At 43.0% G+C, this 20,419-nt stretch overlaps 1 protein-coding gene across 1 annotated transcript in view; it reads right to left on the bottom strand.

Moving 5' to 3' along the window:
• The window catches only part of Spred1 (sprouty related EVH1 domain containing 1), an 80,009-nt gene extending 69,139 nt beyond the window's left edge, over positions 1 to 10,870 (bottom strand). The window contains 1 exon segment of the mRNA XM_028888084.1: positions 10,737 to 10,870. Within this exon segment, the coding sequence (XP_028743917.1) occupies positions 10,737 to 10,768 (32 nt within the window). The 5' untranslated portion in view covers positions 10,769 to 10,870.
• Positions 10,871 to 20,419: the final 9,549 nt, after the last annotated feature.

Raw genomic sequence — 20,419 nt, 5'->3', positions numbered from 1 at the left:
CACCCCAGAACCAAAAGGAAGCTCAAACTTTAGTCCCAGCCCTTTCCTTCCTGTGTGTCTTCTCTATCCAAATTGCTGGCTTCTCTATGCCTAATTACATCAGTTAATTGCTGGCTCCGCCCCCTGATTCAAAGTAAACTTTATTGACAGTCTGGAGTGTCACAGTGCAATCAAAATATTCCACAACAAATACTGACTATCCCCAGGGCAAACCAGTGGCACAAGAGGGTTTTTCCTTACTTACCAATCAAAATCTCCTTTTGCTAGATCAGTACGCCACCAAAGTTTTGACATTTACTACTTTCATCAACTTTTTGGATGTATGTGTCAAGAATCTCCAAAGTATGATGTTCCAAAATAAGGACAGTTCAATCATTCATAATTGACTGTATGTATCAAAAGTCATGAATAGGTAATGACATTTAACAGAGCAAATGGACCATGCTTCTCTATCAGACGAAGGGTTTGTATGAGTGCACACATACACACACAAGCATATACAATATAATCACTTGTTAACCTTCTAAGATGAAATGTAAACATATCTATAAACATCAACATTCAACACATACTAAAAAGGACTAACCTTAGTTTAATTTAATACTGTTTTTGCAAAACAACTAAAATGACCTACTTTCAGTGACACTTCTACAGTTTAGAAAAGCTAAACCTCAAGCTTTCTTATTAAAGTGTAGAATTGTCAATAGCTTTAAAAAGAATGATACAGTTTTCAAGGTATTTTTCTGGGATGAAATTGGAAATACTCCATTTCAATTCAGAAATGGCTATTAAAACCATGATATTACAAAGTTAGCTCCCTAGGAACTCCCACCACATTCCCAAGTCTCCTACTTCTGACCTAAGGCCATCAGTTTTGCCAGCATGGAGGCCTTTCTTCAGCTATGGAAGTTTCACTGCAACTTAACTTTCCCGAGCCTCAGTTTTCTCACCTTTATGAAAGGGCAAAGTAACAGCAATGACATCTACTAAAAGAAGTAGTTGCTATGAAGCCTAAATCTACATCTTCCTCAAGCACTCTACCACTGCGCTATAGCCCCAGCTCTTCTGCAAACTAATGCTAACAATCCTTCAAATATTAGTGGTAATTTAATTATGTATCTGGAATCATACAGCACTAAAAATACAAAATGAATCTAGGATATTTGGAAACAGATTTCACTTAAAAAACAATCAACAGAAAAAATATCAAGTATCATTAAAAGAAACGTATGTTCTTTGGCAATTATCATCCTTTCACAAACTTTGACAGCTTCTGGCAGGAGTGGGGGCCAGGGAATACTCAGCTTTCTTTAAGGGTCTGGCCACTGGGAGTCTGACCATGCTCCAGTGGGCAAAACAAATTGGACTTGGCTTTTTCCTATTTTTTTTTTTTTTTTTTTTTGTTGGAGGGCACAAAGGATGGACATGGGAGGACTGGCAGTGTGATCAGGGTACATTATGTAAAATTCCCAGGTAATCAATAAAAATATTATGTTGGAAAAAATAAAAATAAATTAAGAAGCTGGGGAGATGGCTCAGTGAATAAGAGTGCCTACTCTGCAAGCATGAGGATCTGAGTTCAAATTCCTAGCATTGCATAAAAGCTAGGTATAGCCACATTATCCATAGTCCCAGCTACGGAGGACAGAGAGAAGGATCCTTGGAGCTTGCTGGCTGACAGCTTAGGTCCAGGTTCAGAGAAAATAAGGTGAGTAATTAAACATCCTTCTCTGGCCTCTACAGACACACAGACAGACAGACACACACACACACGACACACACACACACACAACACACACACACACACACACACACACACACGGCGAGGCAGAGAAACAGAAAGGCAGGGAGATGCTCTCCTGGAATTTACTATGCAGCCAAGTTCTGTCCTAAAATTTGCAATTGCCCACTTAAAATCCTCTTGCTTCAGCCTCCTGAATGCTAGGATTCCAGCTGTACACCAACCATACAATGTTATTTGTAATAGTAAAGAGCTGGAAACCTACCATTCATTAAAGAGAAAATAGCTATGTAAGCTATGAGATTGGAAATACTCCAGACTTGTGTTCAATTCAGAAATGGCTTTTGGTACAATATGATGATATATTGCAGTATAAGTGAGAACTATTAAAATATGCATATAAAACATAGTCTTTATATTAGGTGTATCAATTAGGAATGAATAAATAGTTCTATTGATTTTTTGCCTCTTATTATAATACAATTTAACAATAACTTTATATGTACACTAGAAACACAAAATTATATTCACATAAAGCTTATGTATATGAAAGGTCTGAAAGATGTTTGCTTTTTTTAATATCTCTTTCTTCAACATTAATTGCTCCTGTCAGTAAACCAAAGTCAATTAAACGTGTCCATTTTACTTTTTTTGGAGACAAGGTCCCACTATGTGGACCACACTGGCCTCAAGCTTAAGAAATCCACCAGCAGGTGCCCATCTTGCCAGTACTGGTTTCCTTACTCTTCCCGATTAGGTAAATATATTTAAGGCAGGGTAAATTTGAGAATAGGATGATCTGAAGTTAATCAGTAGTTACAAACCAAACTACCCTTTTCCTTTGATATGTACTGGAGAACAAACAACACACATTATATAGGTTGTTCAGACTCAAAGCAATACAGTCTGTGTGTCTCTCATCAGTAAACTTTTTGGTCACTAAAGCTGTTTGCTCCCTTGTGAAGTGTCAAGACTCAGGAAAAAACTGCCAAGGAAAACAAAGAGTGGCTAAAGGTCAGTCCATTTCATTCATCCCCTCTCTTTTTTTTAAAAACATAAAGTTGAACAATATTCTGGTTTCATGCATTTATTAAGGTTATTTGTAGCCAGGCAGTGGTGGCACATGCCTTTAATCCCAGCACTTGGGAGGCAGAGCCAGGTGGATCTTTTCGAGTTCGAGGCCAGCCTGGTCTACAGAGCAAGATCCAGGCGCAAAGCTACACAGAGAAACCCTGTCTCGGGGGAAAAAAAAAAGGTTATTTGTTACATGGTCTTGACTTCTGCCTAGTTTTTTTACTCAACAAGCCTGATTTGAAGTTCTGGATTTATGTTTATTCAACCTTAATTCCTCAATAAACTTCAAATTAGTTCCTAAACCAAGTATATAGTTATCTATCCAAGGAGGTTATTTCTAAATTAGCAAATTAATTATCTCAATAGCAGGTTGAATATCAAAACTAAAGATAATATATATTAATTTTTTTGCTACAGTTTTCATGATCAAAATTGGCTGCCTATATAGAAGCTGACAAACTCTTTCTTGGCCCAATTAAAGTTCTAACAGAACTTTGTAAACCAAGTTTACAGAAGGTGAACTTCTGGCTAGCAAATCTCTCTCACCACTAAGAGATCTTAGCTGGATCGCAGCTTACAAAACGTGAGTGTTTATTACCTCTTGAAATAACTGAAACTGAAAAGGCTCACTTCTCCCATGAAAGTAAACTTTTGACCCCTGTACAGTGATATAAACTGTTAGGAAGATGGCCCTTTCCACCTAAAGAGGTATTAAGACTATTCTCTTTTTCTTTTCTTTCTTTCTTTTTTTTTTTTTTTTTTTTTTGGTTTTTTGAGATACGGTTTCTCTGTGTAACAACCCTGGCTGTCCTGGAACTCACTTCATAGACCAAGCCAACCTCAAACTCACAGAGAACCACCTGCCTCTGCCTCTGTGTGCTGGGATTAAGGGTGGGTTCTGTATTTACCCACTCTTTGCTCGATCTTTGACCAGAACATGGATGAAAATGTTCACAATACATTAGTATGATTTTGCTTGTTAGACAGAGGCAGAGGTAGGCGGATCTCTGTGAATTGGAGGCCAGCCAGGGCTACATAATGAGACATGGCCTCTCTCTAATTTAAAAAAAAAAAAAAAATGTTTTTTTTCATTCCACTTATCACAGACACAAATTTCATAGACCTAAAGACTTTAGTTCTAGACTCTTGGGGTACGGTTATTCCAAACTTGTCACAGAACTATATCCAAATGCTGGGGAATACTACAACATTTTACCTGTGTTAACTTCGGAAACTAAATAAATATGCTATTAATATGTTTTGATAAATGGCCAAGTGAGAATGACTTTGTGGTGTTCTTGGTCATTAAGCAAAGCTTAGAAACTGGCATAATGTTAGTGTGTCCCTTATGGATCTCCTCAAGTCAGCATAAGCCTAGCAGCTTTTCACGTTTCCAACTAACCCATGCTAATGAGGTAGGATGGTTAACTTCCTTATACTCCCCAACTAACTAGCTGAGGTTAGCAGATTATTTAAACCTGATGAATCCCAGAAGAAGCTGGGATTTATAGTGGGACCTCATTTCCCAATGACAACAAAATAGTTAGTCCAACTTAAAAGTTTCTGATGTACAGATCAGTGTAGCTAGAGTTTTCCAGGCACCATTTGTAGCTAGAGTTTGCCTGGCCCTGCCTGGTCCACGGTCAGGACAACTCTTTCTCACCTGCCAGTCCCACAGCTGCTCAGACCCAACCAAGTAAAGACACAGAGACTTAAATTACTTATAAACTGTTATAAACTGTATGGTCGTGGCAGGCTTCTTGTTATCTAGTTCTTGTATCTTAAATAACCCATTAATAGAAATTAACCCATTTCTATTAATCTGTAAGTTGCCACATGGCTTGTGGCTTACCAGTACCTTACATCTCACTTATCATGGCAGCGGCTCGCAGCATCTCTCTGCCTCAGCCCTCCACTCCCCAGAATTCTCCTCTCTCCTTGTCCCACCTATACTTCCTGCCTGGCTACTGGCCAATCAGTGTTTTATTTATTAACCAATCAGAGCAACACATTTAACATACAGAATATCCCACAGCAGATCAGTTGTCTGCAAATTTTATCTTTTAATACAAAATTCACGTGTTTACTTTACCATGCTATTAGGCAGGATTTACTTAAATATGACAAAAATAATATAACAAAATTAGCAAAATCAAATGACCTTGTGTGTCTACCATTGATAACATCAAAACAAATCACACACTATAGCATCAAAAAGGCCCATAATGCTTAGTTCAAACTCCTTCATTACAAAGGAGTCAACTGTGACCAAGAGAGGCTATCACTCACCCTTGATCACAGAAGCAGTTACAAGAAAAATGTCTGACAATTTCAAGTTCAATGTTCTTTGTATTATACCACAGTGCACAAAACAGTTAAAAGTTAAATAGATATGCAAATGACTTCTGAATAATCACTTTAATTCTATTTATAATGCAGTATTTAAAAAAAAACCTAGATACCTTAAAACATTTTTTTCTAAACAAATCATTTCTACTTTACCACCCAGCATATTTTAAAGACAGTGTGAATAGAATTTCATTCTCTGCATTTAAAACTGACATAATCCTCAAAGACATATGGACAGACATTTCAAAGCCTAAGTATTCTCATATACTAAATTTTCTTTTGTATATGGTAATTTAATAAAGAATTAAGACATGATATTCCTAGATTACCTCAAGGAAAAAACAATAGATACTGATAAAGAAAAAAATTCAAGGTCAAACTAATACTGTTCAAAAAAAGAAAACCCAGAACAAACTAATTCTAGTATTAGACTGGTAAACATAAAAGTATGTCATACACTGGACATACAGTAGCCACTAAAAGTCACATTCTAGAAAGATAATTAAGGGACTGGAGAGATGGCTCAGCGGTTAAGGGTACTGACTGCTCTTCCATAGGTCATGAGTTCAATTCCCAGCACCCACATGGCAGCTAACAACTATCTGTAACTACCAAGACCTGACACCCTCACACAGACATGCATACAGGCAGAACATCAATGCACATAAAATAAAAATAAATAAATTATAAAAAAAGAAAGATAATTAAAACACAGCAAAATATTTACATATATTAATCTACCAAAGTATCCATTGTGAAACTCCACTCCAGTCAGAGAGGGTATGTGTGCATGTGAATGTGTATAAGCATTAGTTACATAATTCTAAAATAAAGCATTTTTCACAGTGCTTGGCACAAAGTGAAAAACCCAATATATAAACATCATCATCAAAATCACAGGTAAAGGAGTATCCATGAAATTATATTAAAAAAAATTATAGTCCTTGTTATCTCATGGTAGCACAGTAAATAAATTATTCATCTCTGAACTATAGTTTTTGTTTTTGCATGGGTGGATAAACTATTTCTCAAATTGGCAATTTTAGTCCAAATGCAACTCTTTGGGAAGGTTGGAGAAGAAATGCAAACCTCTCTGTATGACCCTTCCCAACACTTAGTGAGACGGACCTACTAGTCAAGTTCAAGTTACCCTAATCAGAGTAAGGTTGTCAGTCTTTCCCCTTGGATACTACTCAGTCACCACCAGCTGCATACGATTAATTAAGGGGCCTATAATTTTTACCCCTTCCCCATCAATGACCTTCTTTATTCCTAGCCAGTTTCTCATATTTGGCACCACAGAGAAGCTGTAAAAGGAAGAAATTTTCAAATCTTCAAAACTGATAAACAGATAGATAAATGACTACCCTTTTGTTGATACAATGCATACATAGCTCAGTGGCCAACACAGTGATTACTCCAAAAGTATCTATGATAGTTTTAGGTCTCAACTATTTCCAGAACTGGAGGAAATCTAACATGTCAAAAATGAAGCCAATTTTGGCCTTAGGAAATAAAAGGGTAAATTTTTAAAAGATAACAATAATTCTTCCCATAATCTTTCAGCCTATTTTCTAACAAAACTAAATGATTACAAATGCATAAAATCACACACACACAAAAAGTATATAATAAGCATTATGAATTAAGGGGTAATAAGAGACATAGAAATGAGTAAATGATTAATGACTTTAAAAAAATCTAACTATAAGTATGGCTCAAGTACACAAAGACACAAGAGAACAGACTGTTGGAAAGCATGGCACAATTGAGTCTTCTGGGGAAAAATTATTTCCACAAGATTTTTTTTTTTTTTTGAAAAATCATTTTGAGCATGCTAGCATATAGTTTAAAAACATAATTCAAGACCAGAAAGCTTTCTATGGAAAAGGAGGAATGAAGTTGGAAGCAGATGAGCTAGCATTGAGCTCCAATGAACTCTAGGCAGATTTTACATTATGTATTCATGATATCTACAAACATACATTACTTGAATAACTGCTACAGAGCTTCCCAAGGTTTCTTTCCATATGTGTATAATGTATGCACAGACATACACATATATAAGACAAATGAAAGAAAATTCATATACTCGCATACTCCCACTGTGAGGTAAATTTTTAATGATGCACTAAATGATATAATCACAAAATTTGCTTTTGACGGGAGAAATGGTTCTAACTCAGATTTATCTCAAGTGATTCAATTCTAATTAGCCTCCTCCAAAATTACTGCAATCCCAGCTTGATATTAAAAAGCCCAGCACACTGACATGGCAGGTGGTTCTGGTTTGCTTAAGCACAATAAACAAAACTCTTGGTTTTTCAGCTATTTCACTCCTCCGAGTGCTCTGGCCAAATTGGCAAAAGGCACGTAGTATGATATTCACTCAACAGCAAATCACAAAGATCCTTAGGTATTACATAATATATCCTTAAGTGTTCAAAATTGTATTTAAAAGGCTAACTCATTATACATAATATGGTACATCTTTATTCAGTTTCTGCAAAATGAAATTTTACCTTCGAAAATAAAATCATGTGTGGTAGTTCCTTTATTTGTGGCATAAAGCAGTTTATTTACTGTCTTTTGAAAATTCATTTAAAAAATGCTTTTATTACATTTATTTGTGTGACTGTGTTGGACACGCAGGTGCCACATAGGTCAGAGAACAACTTGTGGGAGCAGGTTCCACCATGTAAGTCCCAGAAATGGAACTCAGGTCACCAGGCTAGAGGGTGTAAAGTGAGTTTAGCAGTTGAGCCATCTTACCTGTCAAAACAATCTTATTTTTTAAACATGAATTTGAAACAGTCTAATGCTTCCTCCTATTCTCATTCATTTCCACATTTGACTTCTCACTGTTCAGAAAAAACTGTCTACAGAATTCGTCTTCCACTAATTCTTGATTAGATATGCAATCTCCTTAGCTATTTATCTACCAAAAAAAAAAAAATAAACCTAAATTCAAATAATGGTTCAGAATGAGGATTCTAAAAGACCTTATTATATTTCAGTACAATGGCTATCTATTAATTTTTAAAGGTCAACACACTCTTCAAGAAATTAGTGATTCTCACCTTCTTTCAAAGGCTAAAAACAAAGAAAAAAATGAAGCAATAAAATGTTAAGTACAATTTCTACTGTAATTAAATCCCATGAACTATGGCTTAAAGAAAAAAGGAAAAAATAATACAGGGCCATTTTAAACTATACCTAAACCACGAGGGCACTACTGTATTTCTTGCTTTTTCATAATGTATGATTACAAATAATGAATTTCCGTTTCCAAACTTCACCTCCTACGTTAAAGATGAGATATACAAATGACCAGATTAAAATCGACATTCCAAGAAATCCACTTTGTGGTTGAGCTAAGGCACAAGTAAACAATGTCAGCTTTTGCAGCAATGATTACCAGATGATCACAATCATTTTTCCAACGTTAATTAAAAAAAATACTTTTCCTCTATGAAGAACCTTCCAGAGAATAAATATGTGCTAAAATAGATTACTCTTTTCCTACCCAAACTAATATTACAAGGCTCCTGGGGAACAATGTATTAATAAGGCAGGATATATTTGTGAAAACAATTTTAAAAATCTGGATGAATAATTTCCAAATTGTTCTGTTTCAAAGCATCAATATCTTGAGTTTTAAAACCATCGGAAATATTTTTTTCATTTTGGTGCAACAAAGGTTCCATCCACTGAGATCATTCTCACACATTTACTTGCACTTTCAATTTACCATAGTACCAAAAAAAAAAAGCCCGTTTGGAAACAAGCTATTATATGCCTGCATTAGTCCACTTCCCATGGTTTGTTCCTCAGCCGCAGCAAGGCAATAAATACTACTTTCTACACTATTAAACTGGTAAGACATCCTTGCCCATCTCTAAAATAGATCTTAAGATTTTCTGCCAGCTGCTTTCTTCCAAGATACTAATAAAAGTTCCAGTCCTTCCCTTCAGCATTTTTGCAGTTTTTCTCCTAACCCAGTACTGAGACAGGCTTCTTGATCTCGCTCAAAATAGGTCTAGTCTGCGGAAGGCAGTGACAGTGTACTGCACTGTGAATGGACAGCCAGGTATTTTATGAATGGAGGCGATCACGTGATCCCAGCACCTCCCCGAACTGATATTTCCCACATAACTGTGTCAACATTCTGAGAACTGGGGTAGTTGTTTGTGTGTTCGTATGTTCTAAAATTTAATCTAAAACTTCTAATTCTCCTCACTTCCTGAACTCAAAAATCTACGTAGAGACAAACAAGCTTCGAATGCTTTTCTTAGGAAACCCTTTCAAGATGTCCAAGGTGATGGATGTTTAATTATTTTTTTTTTTATGAATGAAGTGTGCTATGCAAATGAGGGCGATTCACAAAAAAGAGAGAACATGGCGGCCACTTCTGCTTCTAGACTGCAGGACTGCAGCCATCCACCTCCTTCCACACCCGTTCCCTCCGAGTGTGCTTTTCAAAGAGGGGGGAACCCTGCTTGGCATTTTTCTAGCTGTTTTATGCTAACCGGGCTTCAGCACTGGCCTTTAAAGCCTTCTCGAGGAGGTCCGATTTGAGGAATGTACTTTATTTAAAGGAATGCATCCTCACTTAACTCTTCATAATCCTCCAGAAACACACAAAACTTGAACTCGATTACAAGAAAACGGATGCCAATATTCTGCCCCAAATTAACTCTCTTCTCAACAGGAAAATCTTACAGCACCATTATTCCTCCAAGCGGCTGCTACGTTAAAGCAAAACGTTTAAAAGGCACAGTGCTTCGTTTGGAAAAACGTAAGTACAGCCCAAATAAGCAAAAAAAAAAAAAAAAACTTAAAGTCATGGAATGCTCTAGATGAAACTGATGAAGTCACCAACGCGTTCGGCAATGTAAACGGTGCTTTATCACAGACGAAAGCCAGGCACACTAGCATTCAAAATTCTCAACCGCTCTGTTCTTGATGAAGACAGGTTCAATATTCACAAAGGTTGAAAAAAAAAAAAAAAACAATAGCTCGACATCGCCCACACTCCAGGTGTCCCTAATCCTATTTAATTCTTAAAATGTTTCCCTAACCCTATTTTTTTTTTTTTTTTTAACTAGAATAGCATAGGTCATGAGTTTAAAAAGTGGGGCAGGGGGCGAAGGCTTAATCGGCATTTAAGAGTCACTGAGTCATCGAATTAGGATTCAAGAGCAGTTTGCGGCAGGAGGTGCTCCCACACATTAGTTTCCGAGCGAAATAGCTGTAAGGGGAGGATGGCTCGGTGGTCAAGGGGCTGGGGTGTGTGTGCGCAGGAGTGAAGGGCAGGCAAAGGGTACTTTCTACTCCACTTTGAGCCACCCCGCATTACTCCGTCTCGGAGACGTCCGATGGCCCCAGCGCCTCTGCTCTGCCCTCGGTCGCCTTTCCCAAGCAGGGAGGCGAATGCAAGGATGGGAAAGGGGGGCTGCCATGAAAGACCACGGCCCGACAGACACCCATCGGGCATTCTATCACCTCCCGGGCGGGACGGGCTGGGGGAGGGGGCTGCCCACCCGGCTCACCCAAGCCAGGGCTCGCTTACTCGTTGTCAGAAGTCGCCGTCTCCTCGCTCATCTTTCCCTCACCGTGATCCGCTCAGGAGATGGAGGAGCAACAGCAGGCGGGGAAGCAGCGGCAGCGGCGGCACCGAGGGGCGGCGGGCGGCGGCGGCGGTGGTGGTGGTGGCGGCGGCGGCGGCCGGCGGGGCGCACGGGCAGCGGCTCGGGGGCCTCACCATGGTGGACGCCTCACCCGGAGCGGCGCCCCGCGAGCCGGGCAGCCCGGCCACCCCCGCAGGGGGGCGGCGGCGGCGAGCGCGGCCGTGGCGACCCCAGCGGTTCGCTGCGCCGAGGCCGGGTGCGACGCCGAGACGGCGCGGGCGAGCCGGCGGGCGGCGGGCGAGCGGGCGAGCTGCGGGCGCTGGAAGGGACGCGGCCGGCGGCTGAGGCGGTGCTGCTCTCAGGGGCGCGACGACAGGAGGGCGGCGGGGGCCGGCGGGGGGCAGCCGAGCGCTGGCTGCGGGCGGCGGCGCGGTCCCGCCGAGGTGCCGCGCACCATCTCCCGCCTGGCCGCCGGCTGCCCGCGCGGCGCGCCCGGTCGGCCCTCAGGGGCTCCCCTCAGGCGCGCTCCAGCTGGGGGCCGCAGGCAGGGCGCGAAGCGGGCCGTCCGAGCCCGAGGGCGCAGTGCCGAGCGGCGGCGAGGAGAGCCGAGAGCGGCGCAGCTCCGCGGGCCCGCGACTCACGCCCGCGAGAAGGGAGCCGCGAGGGGGGCGGCGGAAGCTCTCACGCCGCCCGCTCCTTCCGCCGCGCGAACCGGGGGCGCCCGCGGGAGAGGCAGGCGAAGTAGTCCCTCGCGACTTCTGGGGCGGCGGGGCTCGCGCGGGAGCCGGCGGGCGGGCGGGCGGGCGAGCGGGCGGACGTGGGGCGCGGCTGCGAGCGGGCGAGCGGCGCGGGGCCTCGGAGGGGTGGAGGGGGGAAGACCTCAGAGCCACGGCCCGCAGGCGAATCACTGCAGCGCGAGATCGTGGGCAGCATAACAAGTTTCAGAAAAGTAGTTCCCTCCTCCCCTCGCTTCTTCCCAAATCGTCGGGCAGCGGGAGCGGGGACGAGGAGGGCGGCGGAGGGATATGCCGCTGCACCGCGCGCGTGTGCGTGCGCGCGCTCCAAACTCTTGGCACGCCGCGAAAGGGGGCGGGGGTGGGAGCTGTGAGCAGAGCTGCTCCGGGACTGGCATTGTTGCGACGCGCAACTCCCCGTTACCCGGCCTGGAATACCCAAGTCGTCTGTACAAACTGCCCGCGTACACCGTGTGTTCAGGGAAGAAATCAGAAGGCCACTCGGTTCTGCTCAGCTCGCGTGCACGCGCGCGCGTGTGTTGTGTTTTCCTTGCAAAGAATGGAACTGGCATGAGTTCATCTCGAGTTAGTGGGGGTTACAGGCCGGGACTGCAAAGCGAGCTCCTCCTGCTGTCCCTCTAGTTGCATTGCTGCAGTCCCCTTGCTTCTTGCACAAGGGAGTGAGAAGTGTGTGTGCGTGTGTGAGTGTGTGTGTGTGTGTGTGTGTGTGTGTGTGTGTGTTGTGAAGAGTTGATTTCAATACCTCGCAGCGCGATTCTCACTGAGCAAACAGCATGCCATGCAAGGCATTCATCTCTGAAAGCCGAGTGCTTGTTAATGGAGAACGGCTTCCATTGAAGCCCGGGGTAGGCGGGTTACATGAATCTGGCGCATCCAGCAGCACAGGAAATAACTCCCGCTGCGAGTGAGGTTGCATAACTATAGCGCAGGAGATGCCTGTGTAGCACGAACTCAGCCGAACGGAGGCGGAACGATTGTTGGATAGGCAGCTGTCACGTTTGCATTGTCAGAGGACAATGTATGCAGTCGTCCAAAAAGGTCTTTTTTGCATAAGAACCTTCTAGGGTTGAGGGCTGGAGCCTGGGATCTTTGTGACGGAAGGGCTAAGAACTCCGGGCTCTAGAAAATTATCTCTTCTCCATCTACGAAGTCAGCCTATGTACAAGATGGCCTGGGGGACTGAATTCCAAGCGCTCCCAAGCTCCCGTCACGTCTCCCCAGGCGGTTCTGCTCTAGGCTTCTCACTTTGTTCTCAAGTTTACATGACCCCTAGGGAAGGAAACTTGCAGCTCCAGCTACCTTGAGGGATATAACAATTCCAGAGGAAGAAGAAAGTGAGAGGGCCTCCCAAGGAAACCGACACTCTCCTGCCAAGGGTTTCCAGGAAGCCTCAGAATTGCTGCTCTCCGGATGAGTACACACTGGTGTGCTAACAAGATTGTGCGCATAGGAGTGCCTCAAACATAGAAGTATGTTTGAGGAAGGAGTGAGAGCGCTAACCCAGCCAGCCGTGCACAAAAATCCATACCGTGGATTACTGAGGTTTCTTTATATAACTGCCTTCCGGCCACGTCTGCCGGGTTGTTCTTCTTCGGAAGGAGGAAGGAGCAGTCGTGAGGATGAGAAAGAGAAGTGAGTGGAGCCTGGGATGAGAGCTCTACCCCGTACCATTTTGAACTTGATTGTGCTATGAAGAACCTGAAACCCGAAGTGCTGGTGCTTGTCTGTCCTCCAAGTACAGCCACTAACTGACTTGGGCTGCCACTCAAGTTAAAATCAATCTGGGCCCGACTGGCAAGGAAGGGCCTATAATTCCAGATAATGAGAGAGATGAGACAGGAGGGTTGCAAGTTTATGGTCTCCCTGAGTTAGAGAACCAGTTCAAGACCACCCTGGTTAACTTAGCAAGACCCTTTCACAAAATAAAAAATTTACATTAAAAAGAAGCCAAAGAGTACCTGGGGAATATACTTGAGGTTCTGGGCTAAGTCTCCAATACTGAGGTGGGAGGGGAGAGCTGGAGTAGGTCAAATCCCTCCTAGACTGTTGGGAAGCAAGTCACTTAGACTCTGCCGAGTGCTATGAGGTAACAGCACCTGTTTGGTGGAGGTTTTACAGGGGTCACTGGGAAAGCAACACACATAAATAACTTAGAACAAATTCAGAGGTGAGAGCAGGTCCAGTTCTCACTATGATTTTGCAAGACAGGTAGAAAGCCCACATCGCGGTGCTGGCATGTGAAGGTTAAATGTGAAGCTCTCGGTAGTGTTCCTTCAACAAATAGCCATCTGTCGTCTCCTGTGGACCCCAGCAGACACATGACCTGGCCCTCGGTAAGCCTCCAACAGTGATAACCATCAGAGTTATGATTAAGGACCAAGTTGGCCATGTGCAAGGCAGCTTTCACTTTTGAGCAGGCACAGCTGGCTGAGGCTCCTGTGCAGCACAGAAATAATCAGACTCAGCTTTTGGGGAAGATGAGAAAACTGGCTTTGTTTACCATACACCAAGCAATGTCCCCTCCACTTATACAGAGAGAGAGAGCTTACTGAAAGGCTCAAAATGTGGTCAACAGCCTAAAGTATTACTCTTCAGCTTATTCTCTGCCCTATGGATAAGACACGGTGGCCAAGCCATCAACTCCTTTTAGTTAGGATTCTTCTGTGTCCATTTTAAGAGGACATTTGTAGTTCTCACAACTTACCAGTAGTTGATGATGTTACATATATGTGTGGGGGGTGGGGGAGTGGGGGGTGAATATGTATATATGTGTGTGTATATGTGTGTATATATATATCCCTGGTCTAGGCCCGACCTATATAAAACATATATCTTTAAATAGTATATATAATATATAAAATGTATATGACATATATTATATATTTATGATATATACTATAATATAAAGTATATTTTTTTAACTGTGGAACAGAAATGATCTTACAAGGATGCTCAGAGCCCAGCATCTGGGTCTCTTGATGTATAAGAGATAAGGCAATTGACTGGTCAGGGCCCTGGAGGTGGCTCCAGCATGGGGTTTGTTCCCACATGGCTGATAGGGGCAGGCAGCCCCACTGGTCCCACGCTGGTGGTGATGGGTATGTGGTGATGTGTGGCAGGAAGACTCTGCTGCTGCCGGCTCTTTCAACTTCAGCCCATGGTTGTAGCTAGAGTTTTCCTGCCTTGCCCACAGTCAGGACAAATCTCTGTCTGTCACCCGCCAGTCCCACAGCTGCTCAGACCCAACCAAGTAAACACAGAGACTTATGTTGCTTACAAACTATATGGCTGTGGCAGGCTTCTTGCTAACTGTTCTTATAGCTTAGATTAATCCATTTCCATAAATCTATACCTTGCCACATGGCTTGTGGCTTACCAGCATCTTCACATGCTGCTTGTCATGGTGGCGGCTGGCAGTGACTCTCTCCTCAGCCTTCTACTTCCCAGAATTCTCTCAATTCTCCTCTCTGTTAGTCCCGCCTATACTTCCTGCTTGGCCACTGGCCAATCAGTGTTTTATTTATTGGCCAGTCAGAGTAATTTGACATACAGACCATACCACAGCCCGTGGTCAAGGACATTGGATGCCTCCAGGCAGAGTTTGCTGCTGAGCAGGACTGGGAGCAGTTCCACCAGCCTGGGAGCTGCTCTTAGTCTTGGTGGGTGAAGTGGACGAGTTGGCAGAACCCCTTCTGTGGAAGTCTGATTTAGAGCCTGCTCCTCAAGCCTTGCTACCAGAGGAACAAGAAGCCCTTCAAGAGGAGCTTAGTGATGACCTCGTTTACCTGGTTGCATTTGCAGCCTGTTGTCATACAGCTTTACCTCAAGTAGTAGTCTCCAAAATGGACACCAACTAATGATGTTACCCAGTCCATCTGTCCAGAGGTTCTGCCTGCAAGTCCACAGACTTGCCCCGTGGGACCATCTTTGACGACCAGGCTGTGGGGTGCTGCAGACCCTGCCCCTGAGTTGAGAAACCAGGCCTCCACCTAGAAACGCAGTGTCTGAACAGCAGAGATGGACTTGTTGTGGTCTGGTCTTACAAAACTATTTTTTATATTGAAATCTTCCACTATAAAGGTGTTTTCCTCAAGTCTTCTGTGAATGCTGCTTTTTGTACTTCTTTACCAAAGTGCTGAGGCTCAAACTCAGAATCTGTGTGAACTAAGCAAGTGCTGTACCTCTGACTCTCTCCTCAGCCCTGTGACTGGGGAGGCCGGTTTGTAATATGGCCAACAACTCTCCTTTTTTTAGAAATACGCCAGGTCCTTCATAGCCTTCCTCCCCTTTCTTTGCAAGCACCTTGTCATCCTGTCTCCTAACACATCCTTAACTAAAACCACTGCTCTAGCCAGTCTGCCTAAAGGGACAGACTCAAATGTATGTGACATCCTAAAGGCATCACGGTGGGTACCTTAAGTTCCAGCTCTGTACACTTGCTACTAGCCAAGGATTCTAAGGCTAAGTTCAGGTTCTTCAAGGGAGGGGATATTTGTATTTTCCCCAGGTGGAGTGGGGAGGAGGGCGGGGTGGTAGAAGGAGGAGGGCCACAATTGCTGGATCCCACAGGTGGCTAGCTCTCTGTACTTAGTCCTGGGCTTCTTAAAGTTAGCCACACCCACTTAACACCAACCTGCTAAAGGGGAGTGGCCGTAACCTGAATAGTTAAGTCAAAGGAACCCTTCCCTCCCTAAGATGCTTTCCGTTACATTTGTCATACCAACAGAAAGGAAACTGGAGTAATTATGAGTAGTGCCAAGAGCCAAAGAGAGGAACAAAAACATGATTGTCAAGTGAGGCCAGGACAGGACAATTTCCAAAAAGCTAAGTCACAGGTAGGTTCTAAGTTTCGGGCAGGTAATTGTCCCAGTTGTGTTAATACATTGCTTATCATCTCAACAGAATCTAAGAGAAGTGTCTGTGAGAGGTTTTCCAGGTTAGGTAAACTGAGGTAGAAAGACCCACTTTAACTTTAACCCTCAAAAGTTAGGGTCCTGGACTGAATATAAAGAAGAAAGCTAACTGAGCACCAGTACCCATCACTCTCTGCTTCTTGCTTATAGATGCAATGTCACCAGTTGACTCAAGTTCCGGCCACTCAAGTCTTCCCCGGCAGGATTGGCATAGCCTGATACTATAAGCTTTGCTTTCTTAAACTGTTTCTGTCAGGGTATGTTGTCACAGCAGTGAGAAACACAGCTCATAGAGGTGACGAGGATGGTAAATGGTGCCCTCTCCTCTGCCCTCACCCGTCTTCCCACTCTACTCCATAGGAACCATCTCTCCTATGAACTCAGAATTTGTCTTCTGAGGTTCTTTCCTTTTTACCTTTACTGTTTATACTTTATTGTTAACGCATTAATGACCTTTTTTTGCTGCTTATCTTTTTTTATGAATGTATTATTTATTTCCTCGATTAAACTTTAAGGAACTTGAAAACAGAGGCTACGTTTTCTGTTTTTTTGTTTGTTTGTTTGTTTTTTTCCAGTGTTCTTTTTAGCAATGGTTTTAGATAATAGAGCTTCCGAGGTAGAAGATTGTGCTGAGGTCTTATCTACATATAAAAGTGAAGTTGTGTGGCCTGGTTCTGGGCTGAAACCAGAAGTTCCTCACACTTCCCACTGTACTGGAATATTTGGTGGTTCAGCATTTCACAGGCACTATGTCTGGTACTCTTCACTCTCCGCAGCAGCAGATATTTGCACACTTGGCAAGCCTGAGAGGAGAGAGCCATGCCAACACGCGAGGTTCTCTTGGTACTTAAAGGACGAGTTCCCTTCTCCTCCCCAGATCCCCCCACCAGCACTGCTCCTTTGCGGTTGTCATTCATCAGAGTTTACAGTTTGATTAGTTCTTAAAGGACTCTATTTTCATGTTGCAATAATGCTTTGTACAATCTCTCTCTCTCTCCTTCCCTTTCTTCCCCTCCCTCCCTCATTCTCTCTCTCCCTCCCCCTTCTTCCCTCTCCCTTTCTTCCCTCCAATCCCTCCTTTTTTCTCCCTCTCCCCTCCCTCCCTCCCCCCTAGTTCTTTCTTCCTCTCCCCTCCCTCCCTCCCTCCCTCCCTCCCTCCCTCCCTCCTCCCTCTCTCTTTCCTCTTTTCTGTAGTATAATCAATCTCTTGGCTAATGAGCCCTACCCCGCAGTGAAATTACTAAACAGTAACCACGGTTCTAAATCGTTCCCTTGCCTCTAGCGTGGGTCTCTCTTCTTCACTGAGTTTCCGTCTTTTTCCAAACGAATGTAAAGTATGAAAGGCAATTGTGCTATTTTCTTTTTCTCCCTAAGGACCGCAATTGTTAGTCTGGTTGTATCCGGTATGTGTGGAATCAGTTTACTTTTAATGCTATAACTGCCTTTTACAGGAAGTTTCCACAGGCTTCGGATAAGGACAAGGGAAATGATCAGTCTGCGATTTCCTTTCTGTTCAGTGTAATCCTAGCAGGGAGGATGCTTAGCAGAGCCTGTGCTACTGAACGGAGCACTCCCCTCTACCACTGTCCTCCCAGACGGCTGCAGCATTCCTACTCTAGAAAGGTTATATTCCCTTATAACAGTCATGAAGGGTTGAATATGCATCACAAGAGATTTCTAAGGCTATGCGCATGCAACACAGATTTATTAATGGTATAAGAAAAGAGTCTAGGTAGTTCTCAGATTTTTGTTTTATAGCATCGACGTCTCCTTTAGTGAGTAATAATTAACCTTTGTATAGGATCTTAGTGTCCTTTAGGACCTAAACTTCTGTGTCTTTGCCTGGTAAGTATTATTATTAACCATAAGTTACAGAGATTTGGGATTGAAAATCAGGGAGATTAAACTGCTTGTCACGGGGTTCTACAAGTAGTAAAGATGTAGTTGGAGCAGGAAGTGAAATCACGTGCTTCAACCCCCCCCCTCCTATGTGTTTCAGTATTTTATAGAATATTTTGAATATAGGCTCCTAGATAGGATATGCTTCCATTTTGAGTCATTGTTCTTTTGGATGATGGTTTAGCAAGAGAATGCTAGCTTTAGATAAAAGGGGATTAAATTCCTTGGTTGTTATCAGTTGCCTTCTATGGGTCTCAAGTTTCCTTATGCCGCAGCTCTCAGGGTGGACCCCAGAGACTTCTGAGGTCTCTTTTATAAATTAGTAGTTAAATTAGAGCCTTAGTAGCAAGTATCCTTCCATCAAAGGCAAAAGCATCTGGGTATCTGGTGTCTTTGGGTGGTGTTAGCAGCATTAACAATCATGGTGGCTGGAAGCCATGTGTGGCTATTTATTCCTGGGGATATTAGAGACATTTCAAGTGCTCAACAGACACAAAAACTTAGTGGACAGTCAGTATTGAACATGTCTATTATCACAGGAAGCTCTCTTGGACACCTTAGAGTGTAGATGTGTTGCTATATATAATACATGGACTTATTTTGTTATTAAAACAGACATATAAAAATGATTATGCCTTCAAATGTGTTATTACTGGCTTGAACAGGGACCCTGGATTCCCTCTCTTGTTATCCTATTATCTATTCATTTCCACTCACTAAAGGTGAAAGAGAGGATAATTTCATAATTAAGGTCTTTAATAAGCCCACAGGAGGTATCTCTCTGTTGGGGAACAGAAATTCACTGATTTATTTCTTTTATAAAAATACTTAAAGCATCCATCCTTGCTACTCAGAGCTGCAAAGCATCACCTGAAGTTTGTTAGAAATGTCAGCTCCTAGCGTCCACCCCATCCTTACTGGATTAACAATATTCCCCAGAGAACTCATCTGCACATTGGTGTTTATGGAAGCCCCCATGCAAAAATGAATCTGTGGATAGTAGTGTCCTTGCTAACACCGATGGGAACATTGCATCTCACACTTGTCGGACTCTAAGAATACAAAAATGTGAGGCAATCCCATCACGGATCTGGCTCCTTTCCTGGTCCCTCCAAGCAGAGCCTTTGCTCTGTTGTTCTTTGCCCTCTTATTTGCAGTCTATGACTTAGACACACACAAACCCCCAATTACCTTGTCTTGCCTCACCTCTGGGTGGGACACTACTTACCTGGTTCCCTGCAGTCCTGGACTCAGCTTGAGAACTGTGCCTCTCAGTGAAGGTAGAGTAGGCAATGGACCTCAGGGGGCATCTGTGAGGGATTTTTTAGGTTGGGATCATTGATGTGGGAATGACCACCCTCAGTGTGGATGGTACCATTCCATGGACTGGGCTTCTGGGTTGCATAAAAAGGAGAAAGCTTGCTGAGCACGGACAGTCTCCTTCTCTGCTTCCTGACGTTGGGTGCCATGTGACCAGCGGCTTCAAATGCCTGCTGCCATGCCTTCTCCACCATGACGAACTGTGGAGCCGTGAGCTGAAATAATCCCTTCTTTATGTAGCTGTTGTCAAGTTCTCCCTCTACCCAGCGATATACAGTAGAGCTAAGACAGTCCCTGCATCCTTCTTCTCTCTAAAATTTACCTGACTCACAACAAACAACAAAAAAGCCATTCTCCCCCCGCCTCCAGCTCCCTCTGCAATATTACTTACAATTTAACTTGGTCACTCATGGTTGGGTTTGTATAAAGCTTGGTATTTGTAACACAACTCATTTGAAGTTTCTTACAATTCTACATGTTCTTATAATTGTCAAAACAAAACAAAACAAAACAAAAACTTAAAGACTCTTCATTTATGTACAGCATTGCTATATGTAACAATTCTTTATCTGGTGGACAGGATGTATGTGTATATATGTGCAGTTGTAAGTCAAAACCATAATGTAGATGTTTGATGGACAGAGGTGGAAGCTAGAAAGGAAATACTAGTATTTGAGGGAAAAAAATGTTTTTTTTTTTTTTTGGAATAGCACCTTGTGCTATCTAAATATTTTCTTT

Source organism: Peromyscus leucopus, chromosome 4, assembly GCF_004664715.2.
Source record: "Peromyscus leucopus breed LL Stock chromosome 4, UCI_PerLeu_2.1, whole genome shotgun sequence".
In the NCBI taxonomy this organism is placed as follows: domain Eukaryota; kingdom Metazoa; phylum Chordata; class Mammalia; order Rodentia; family Cricetidae; genus Peromyscus; species Peromyscus leucopus.
This window is presented reverse-complemented; position numbering and strand designations above follow the sequence as displayed.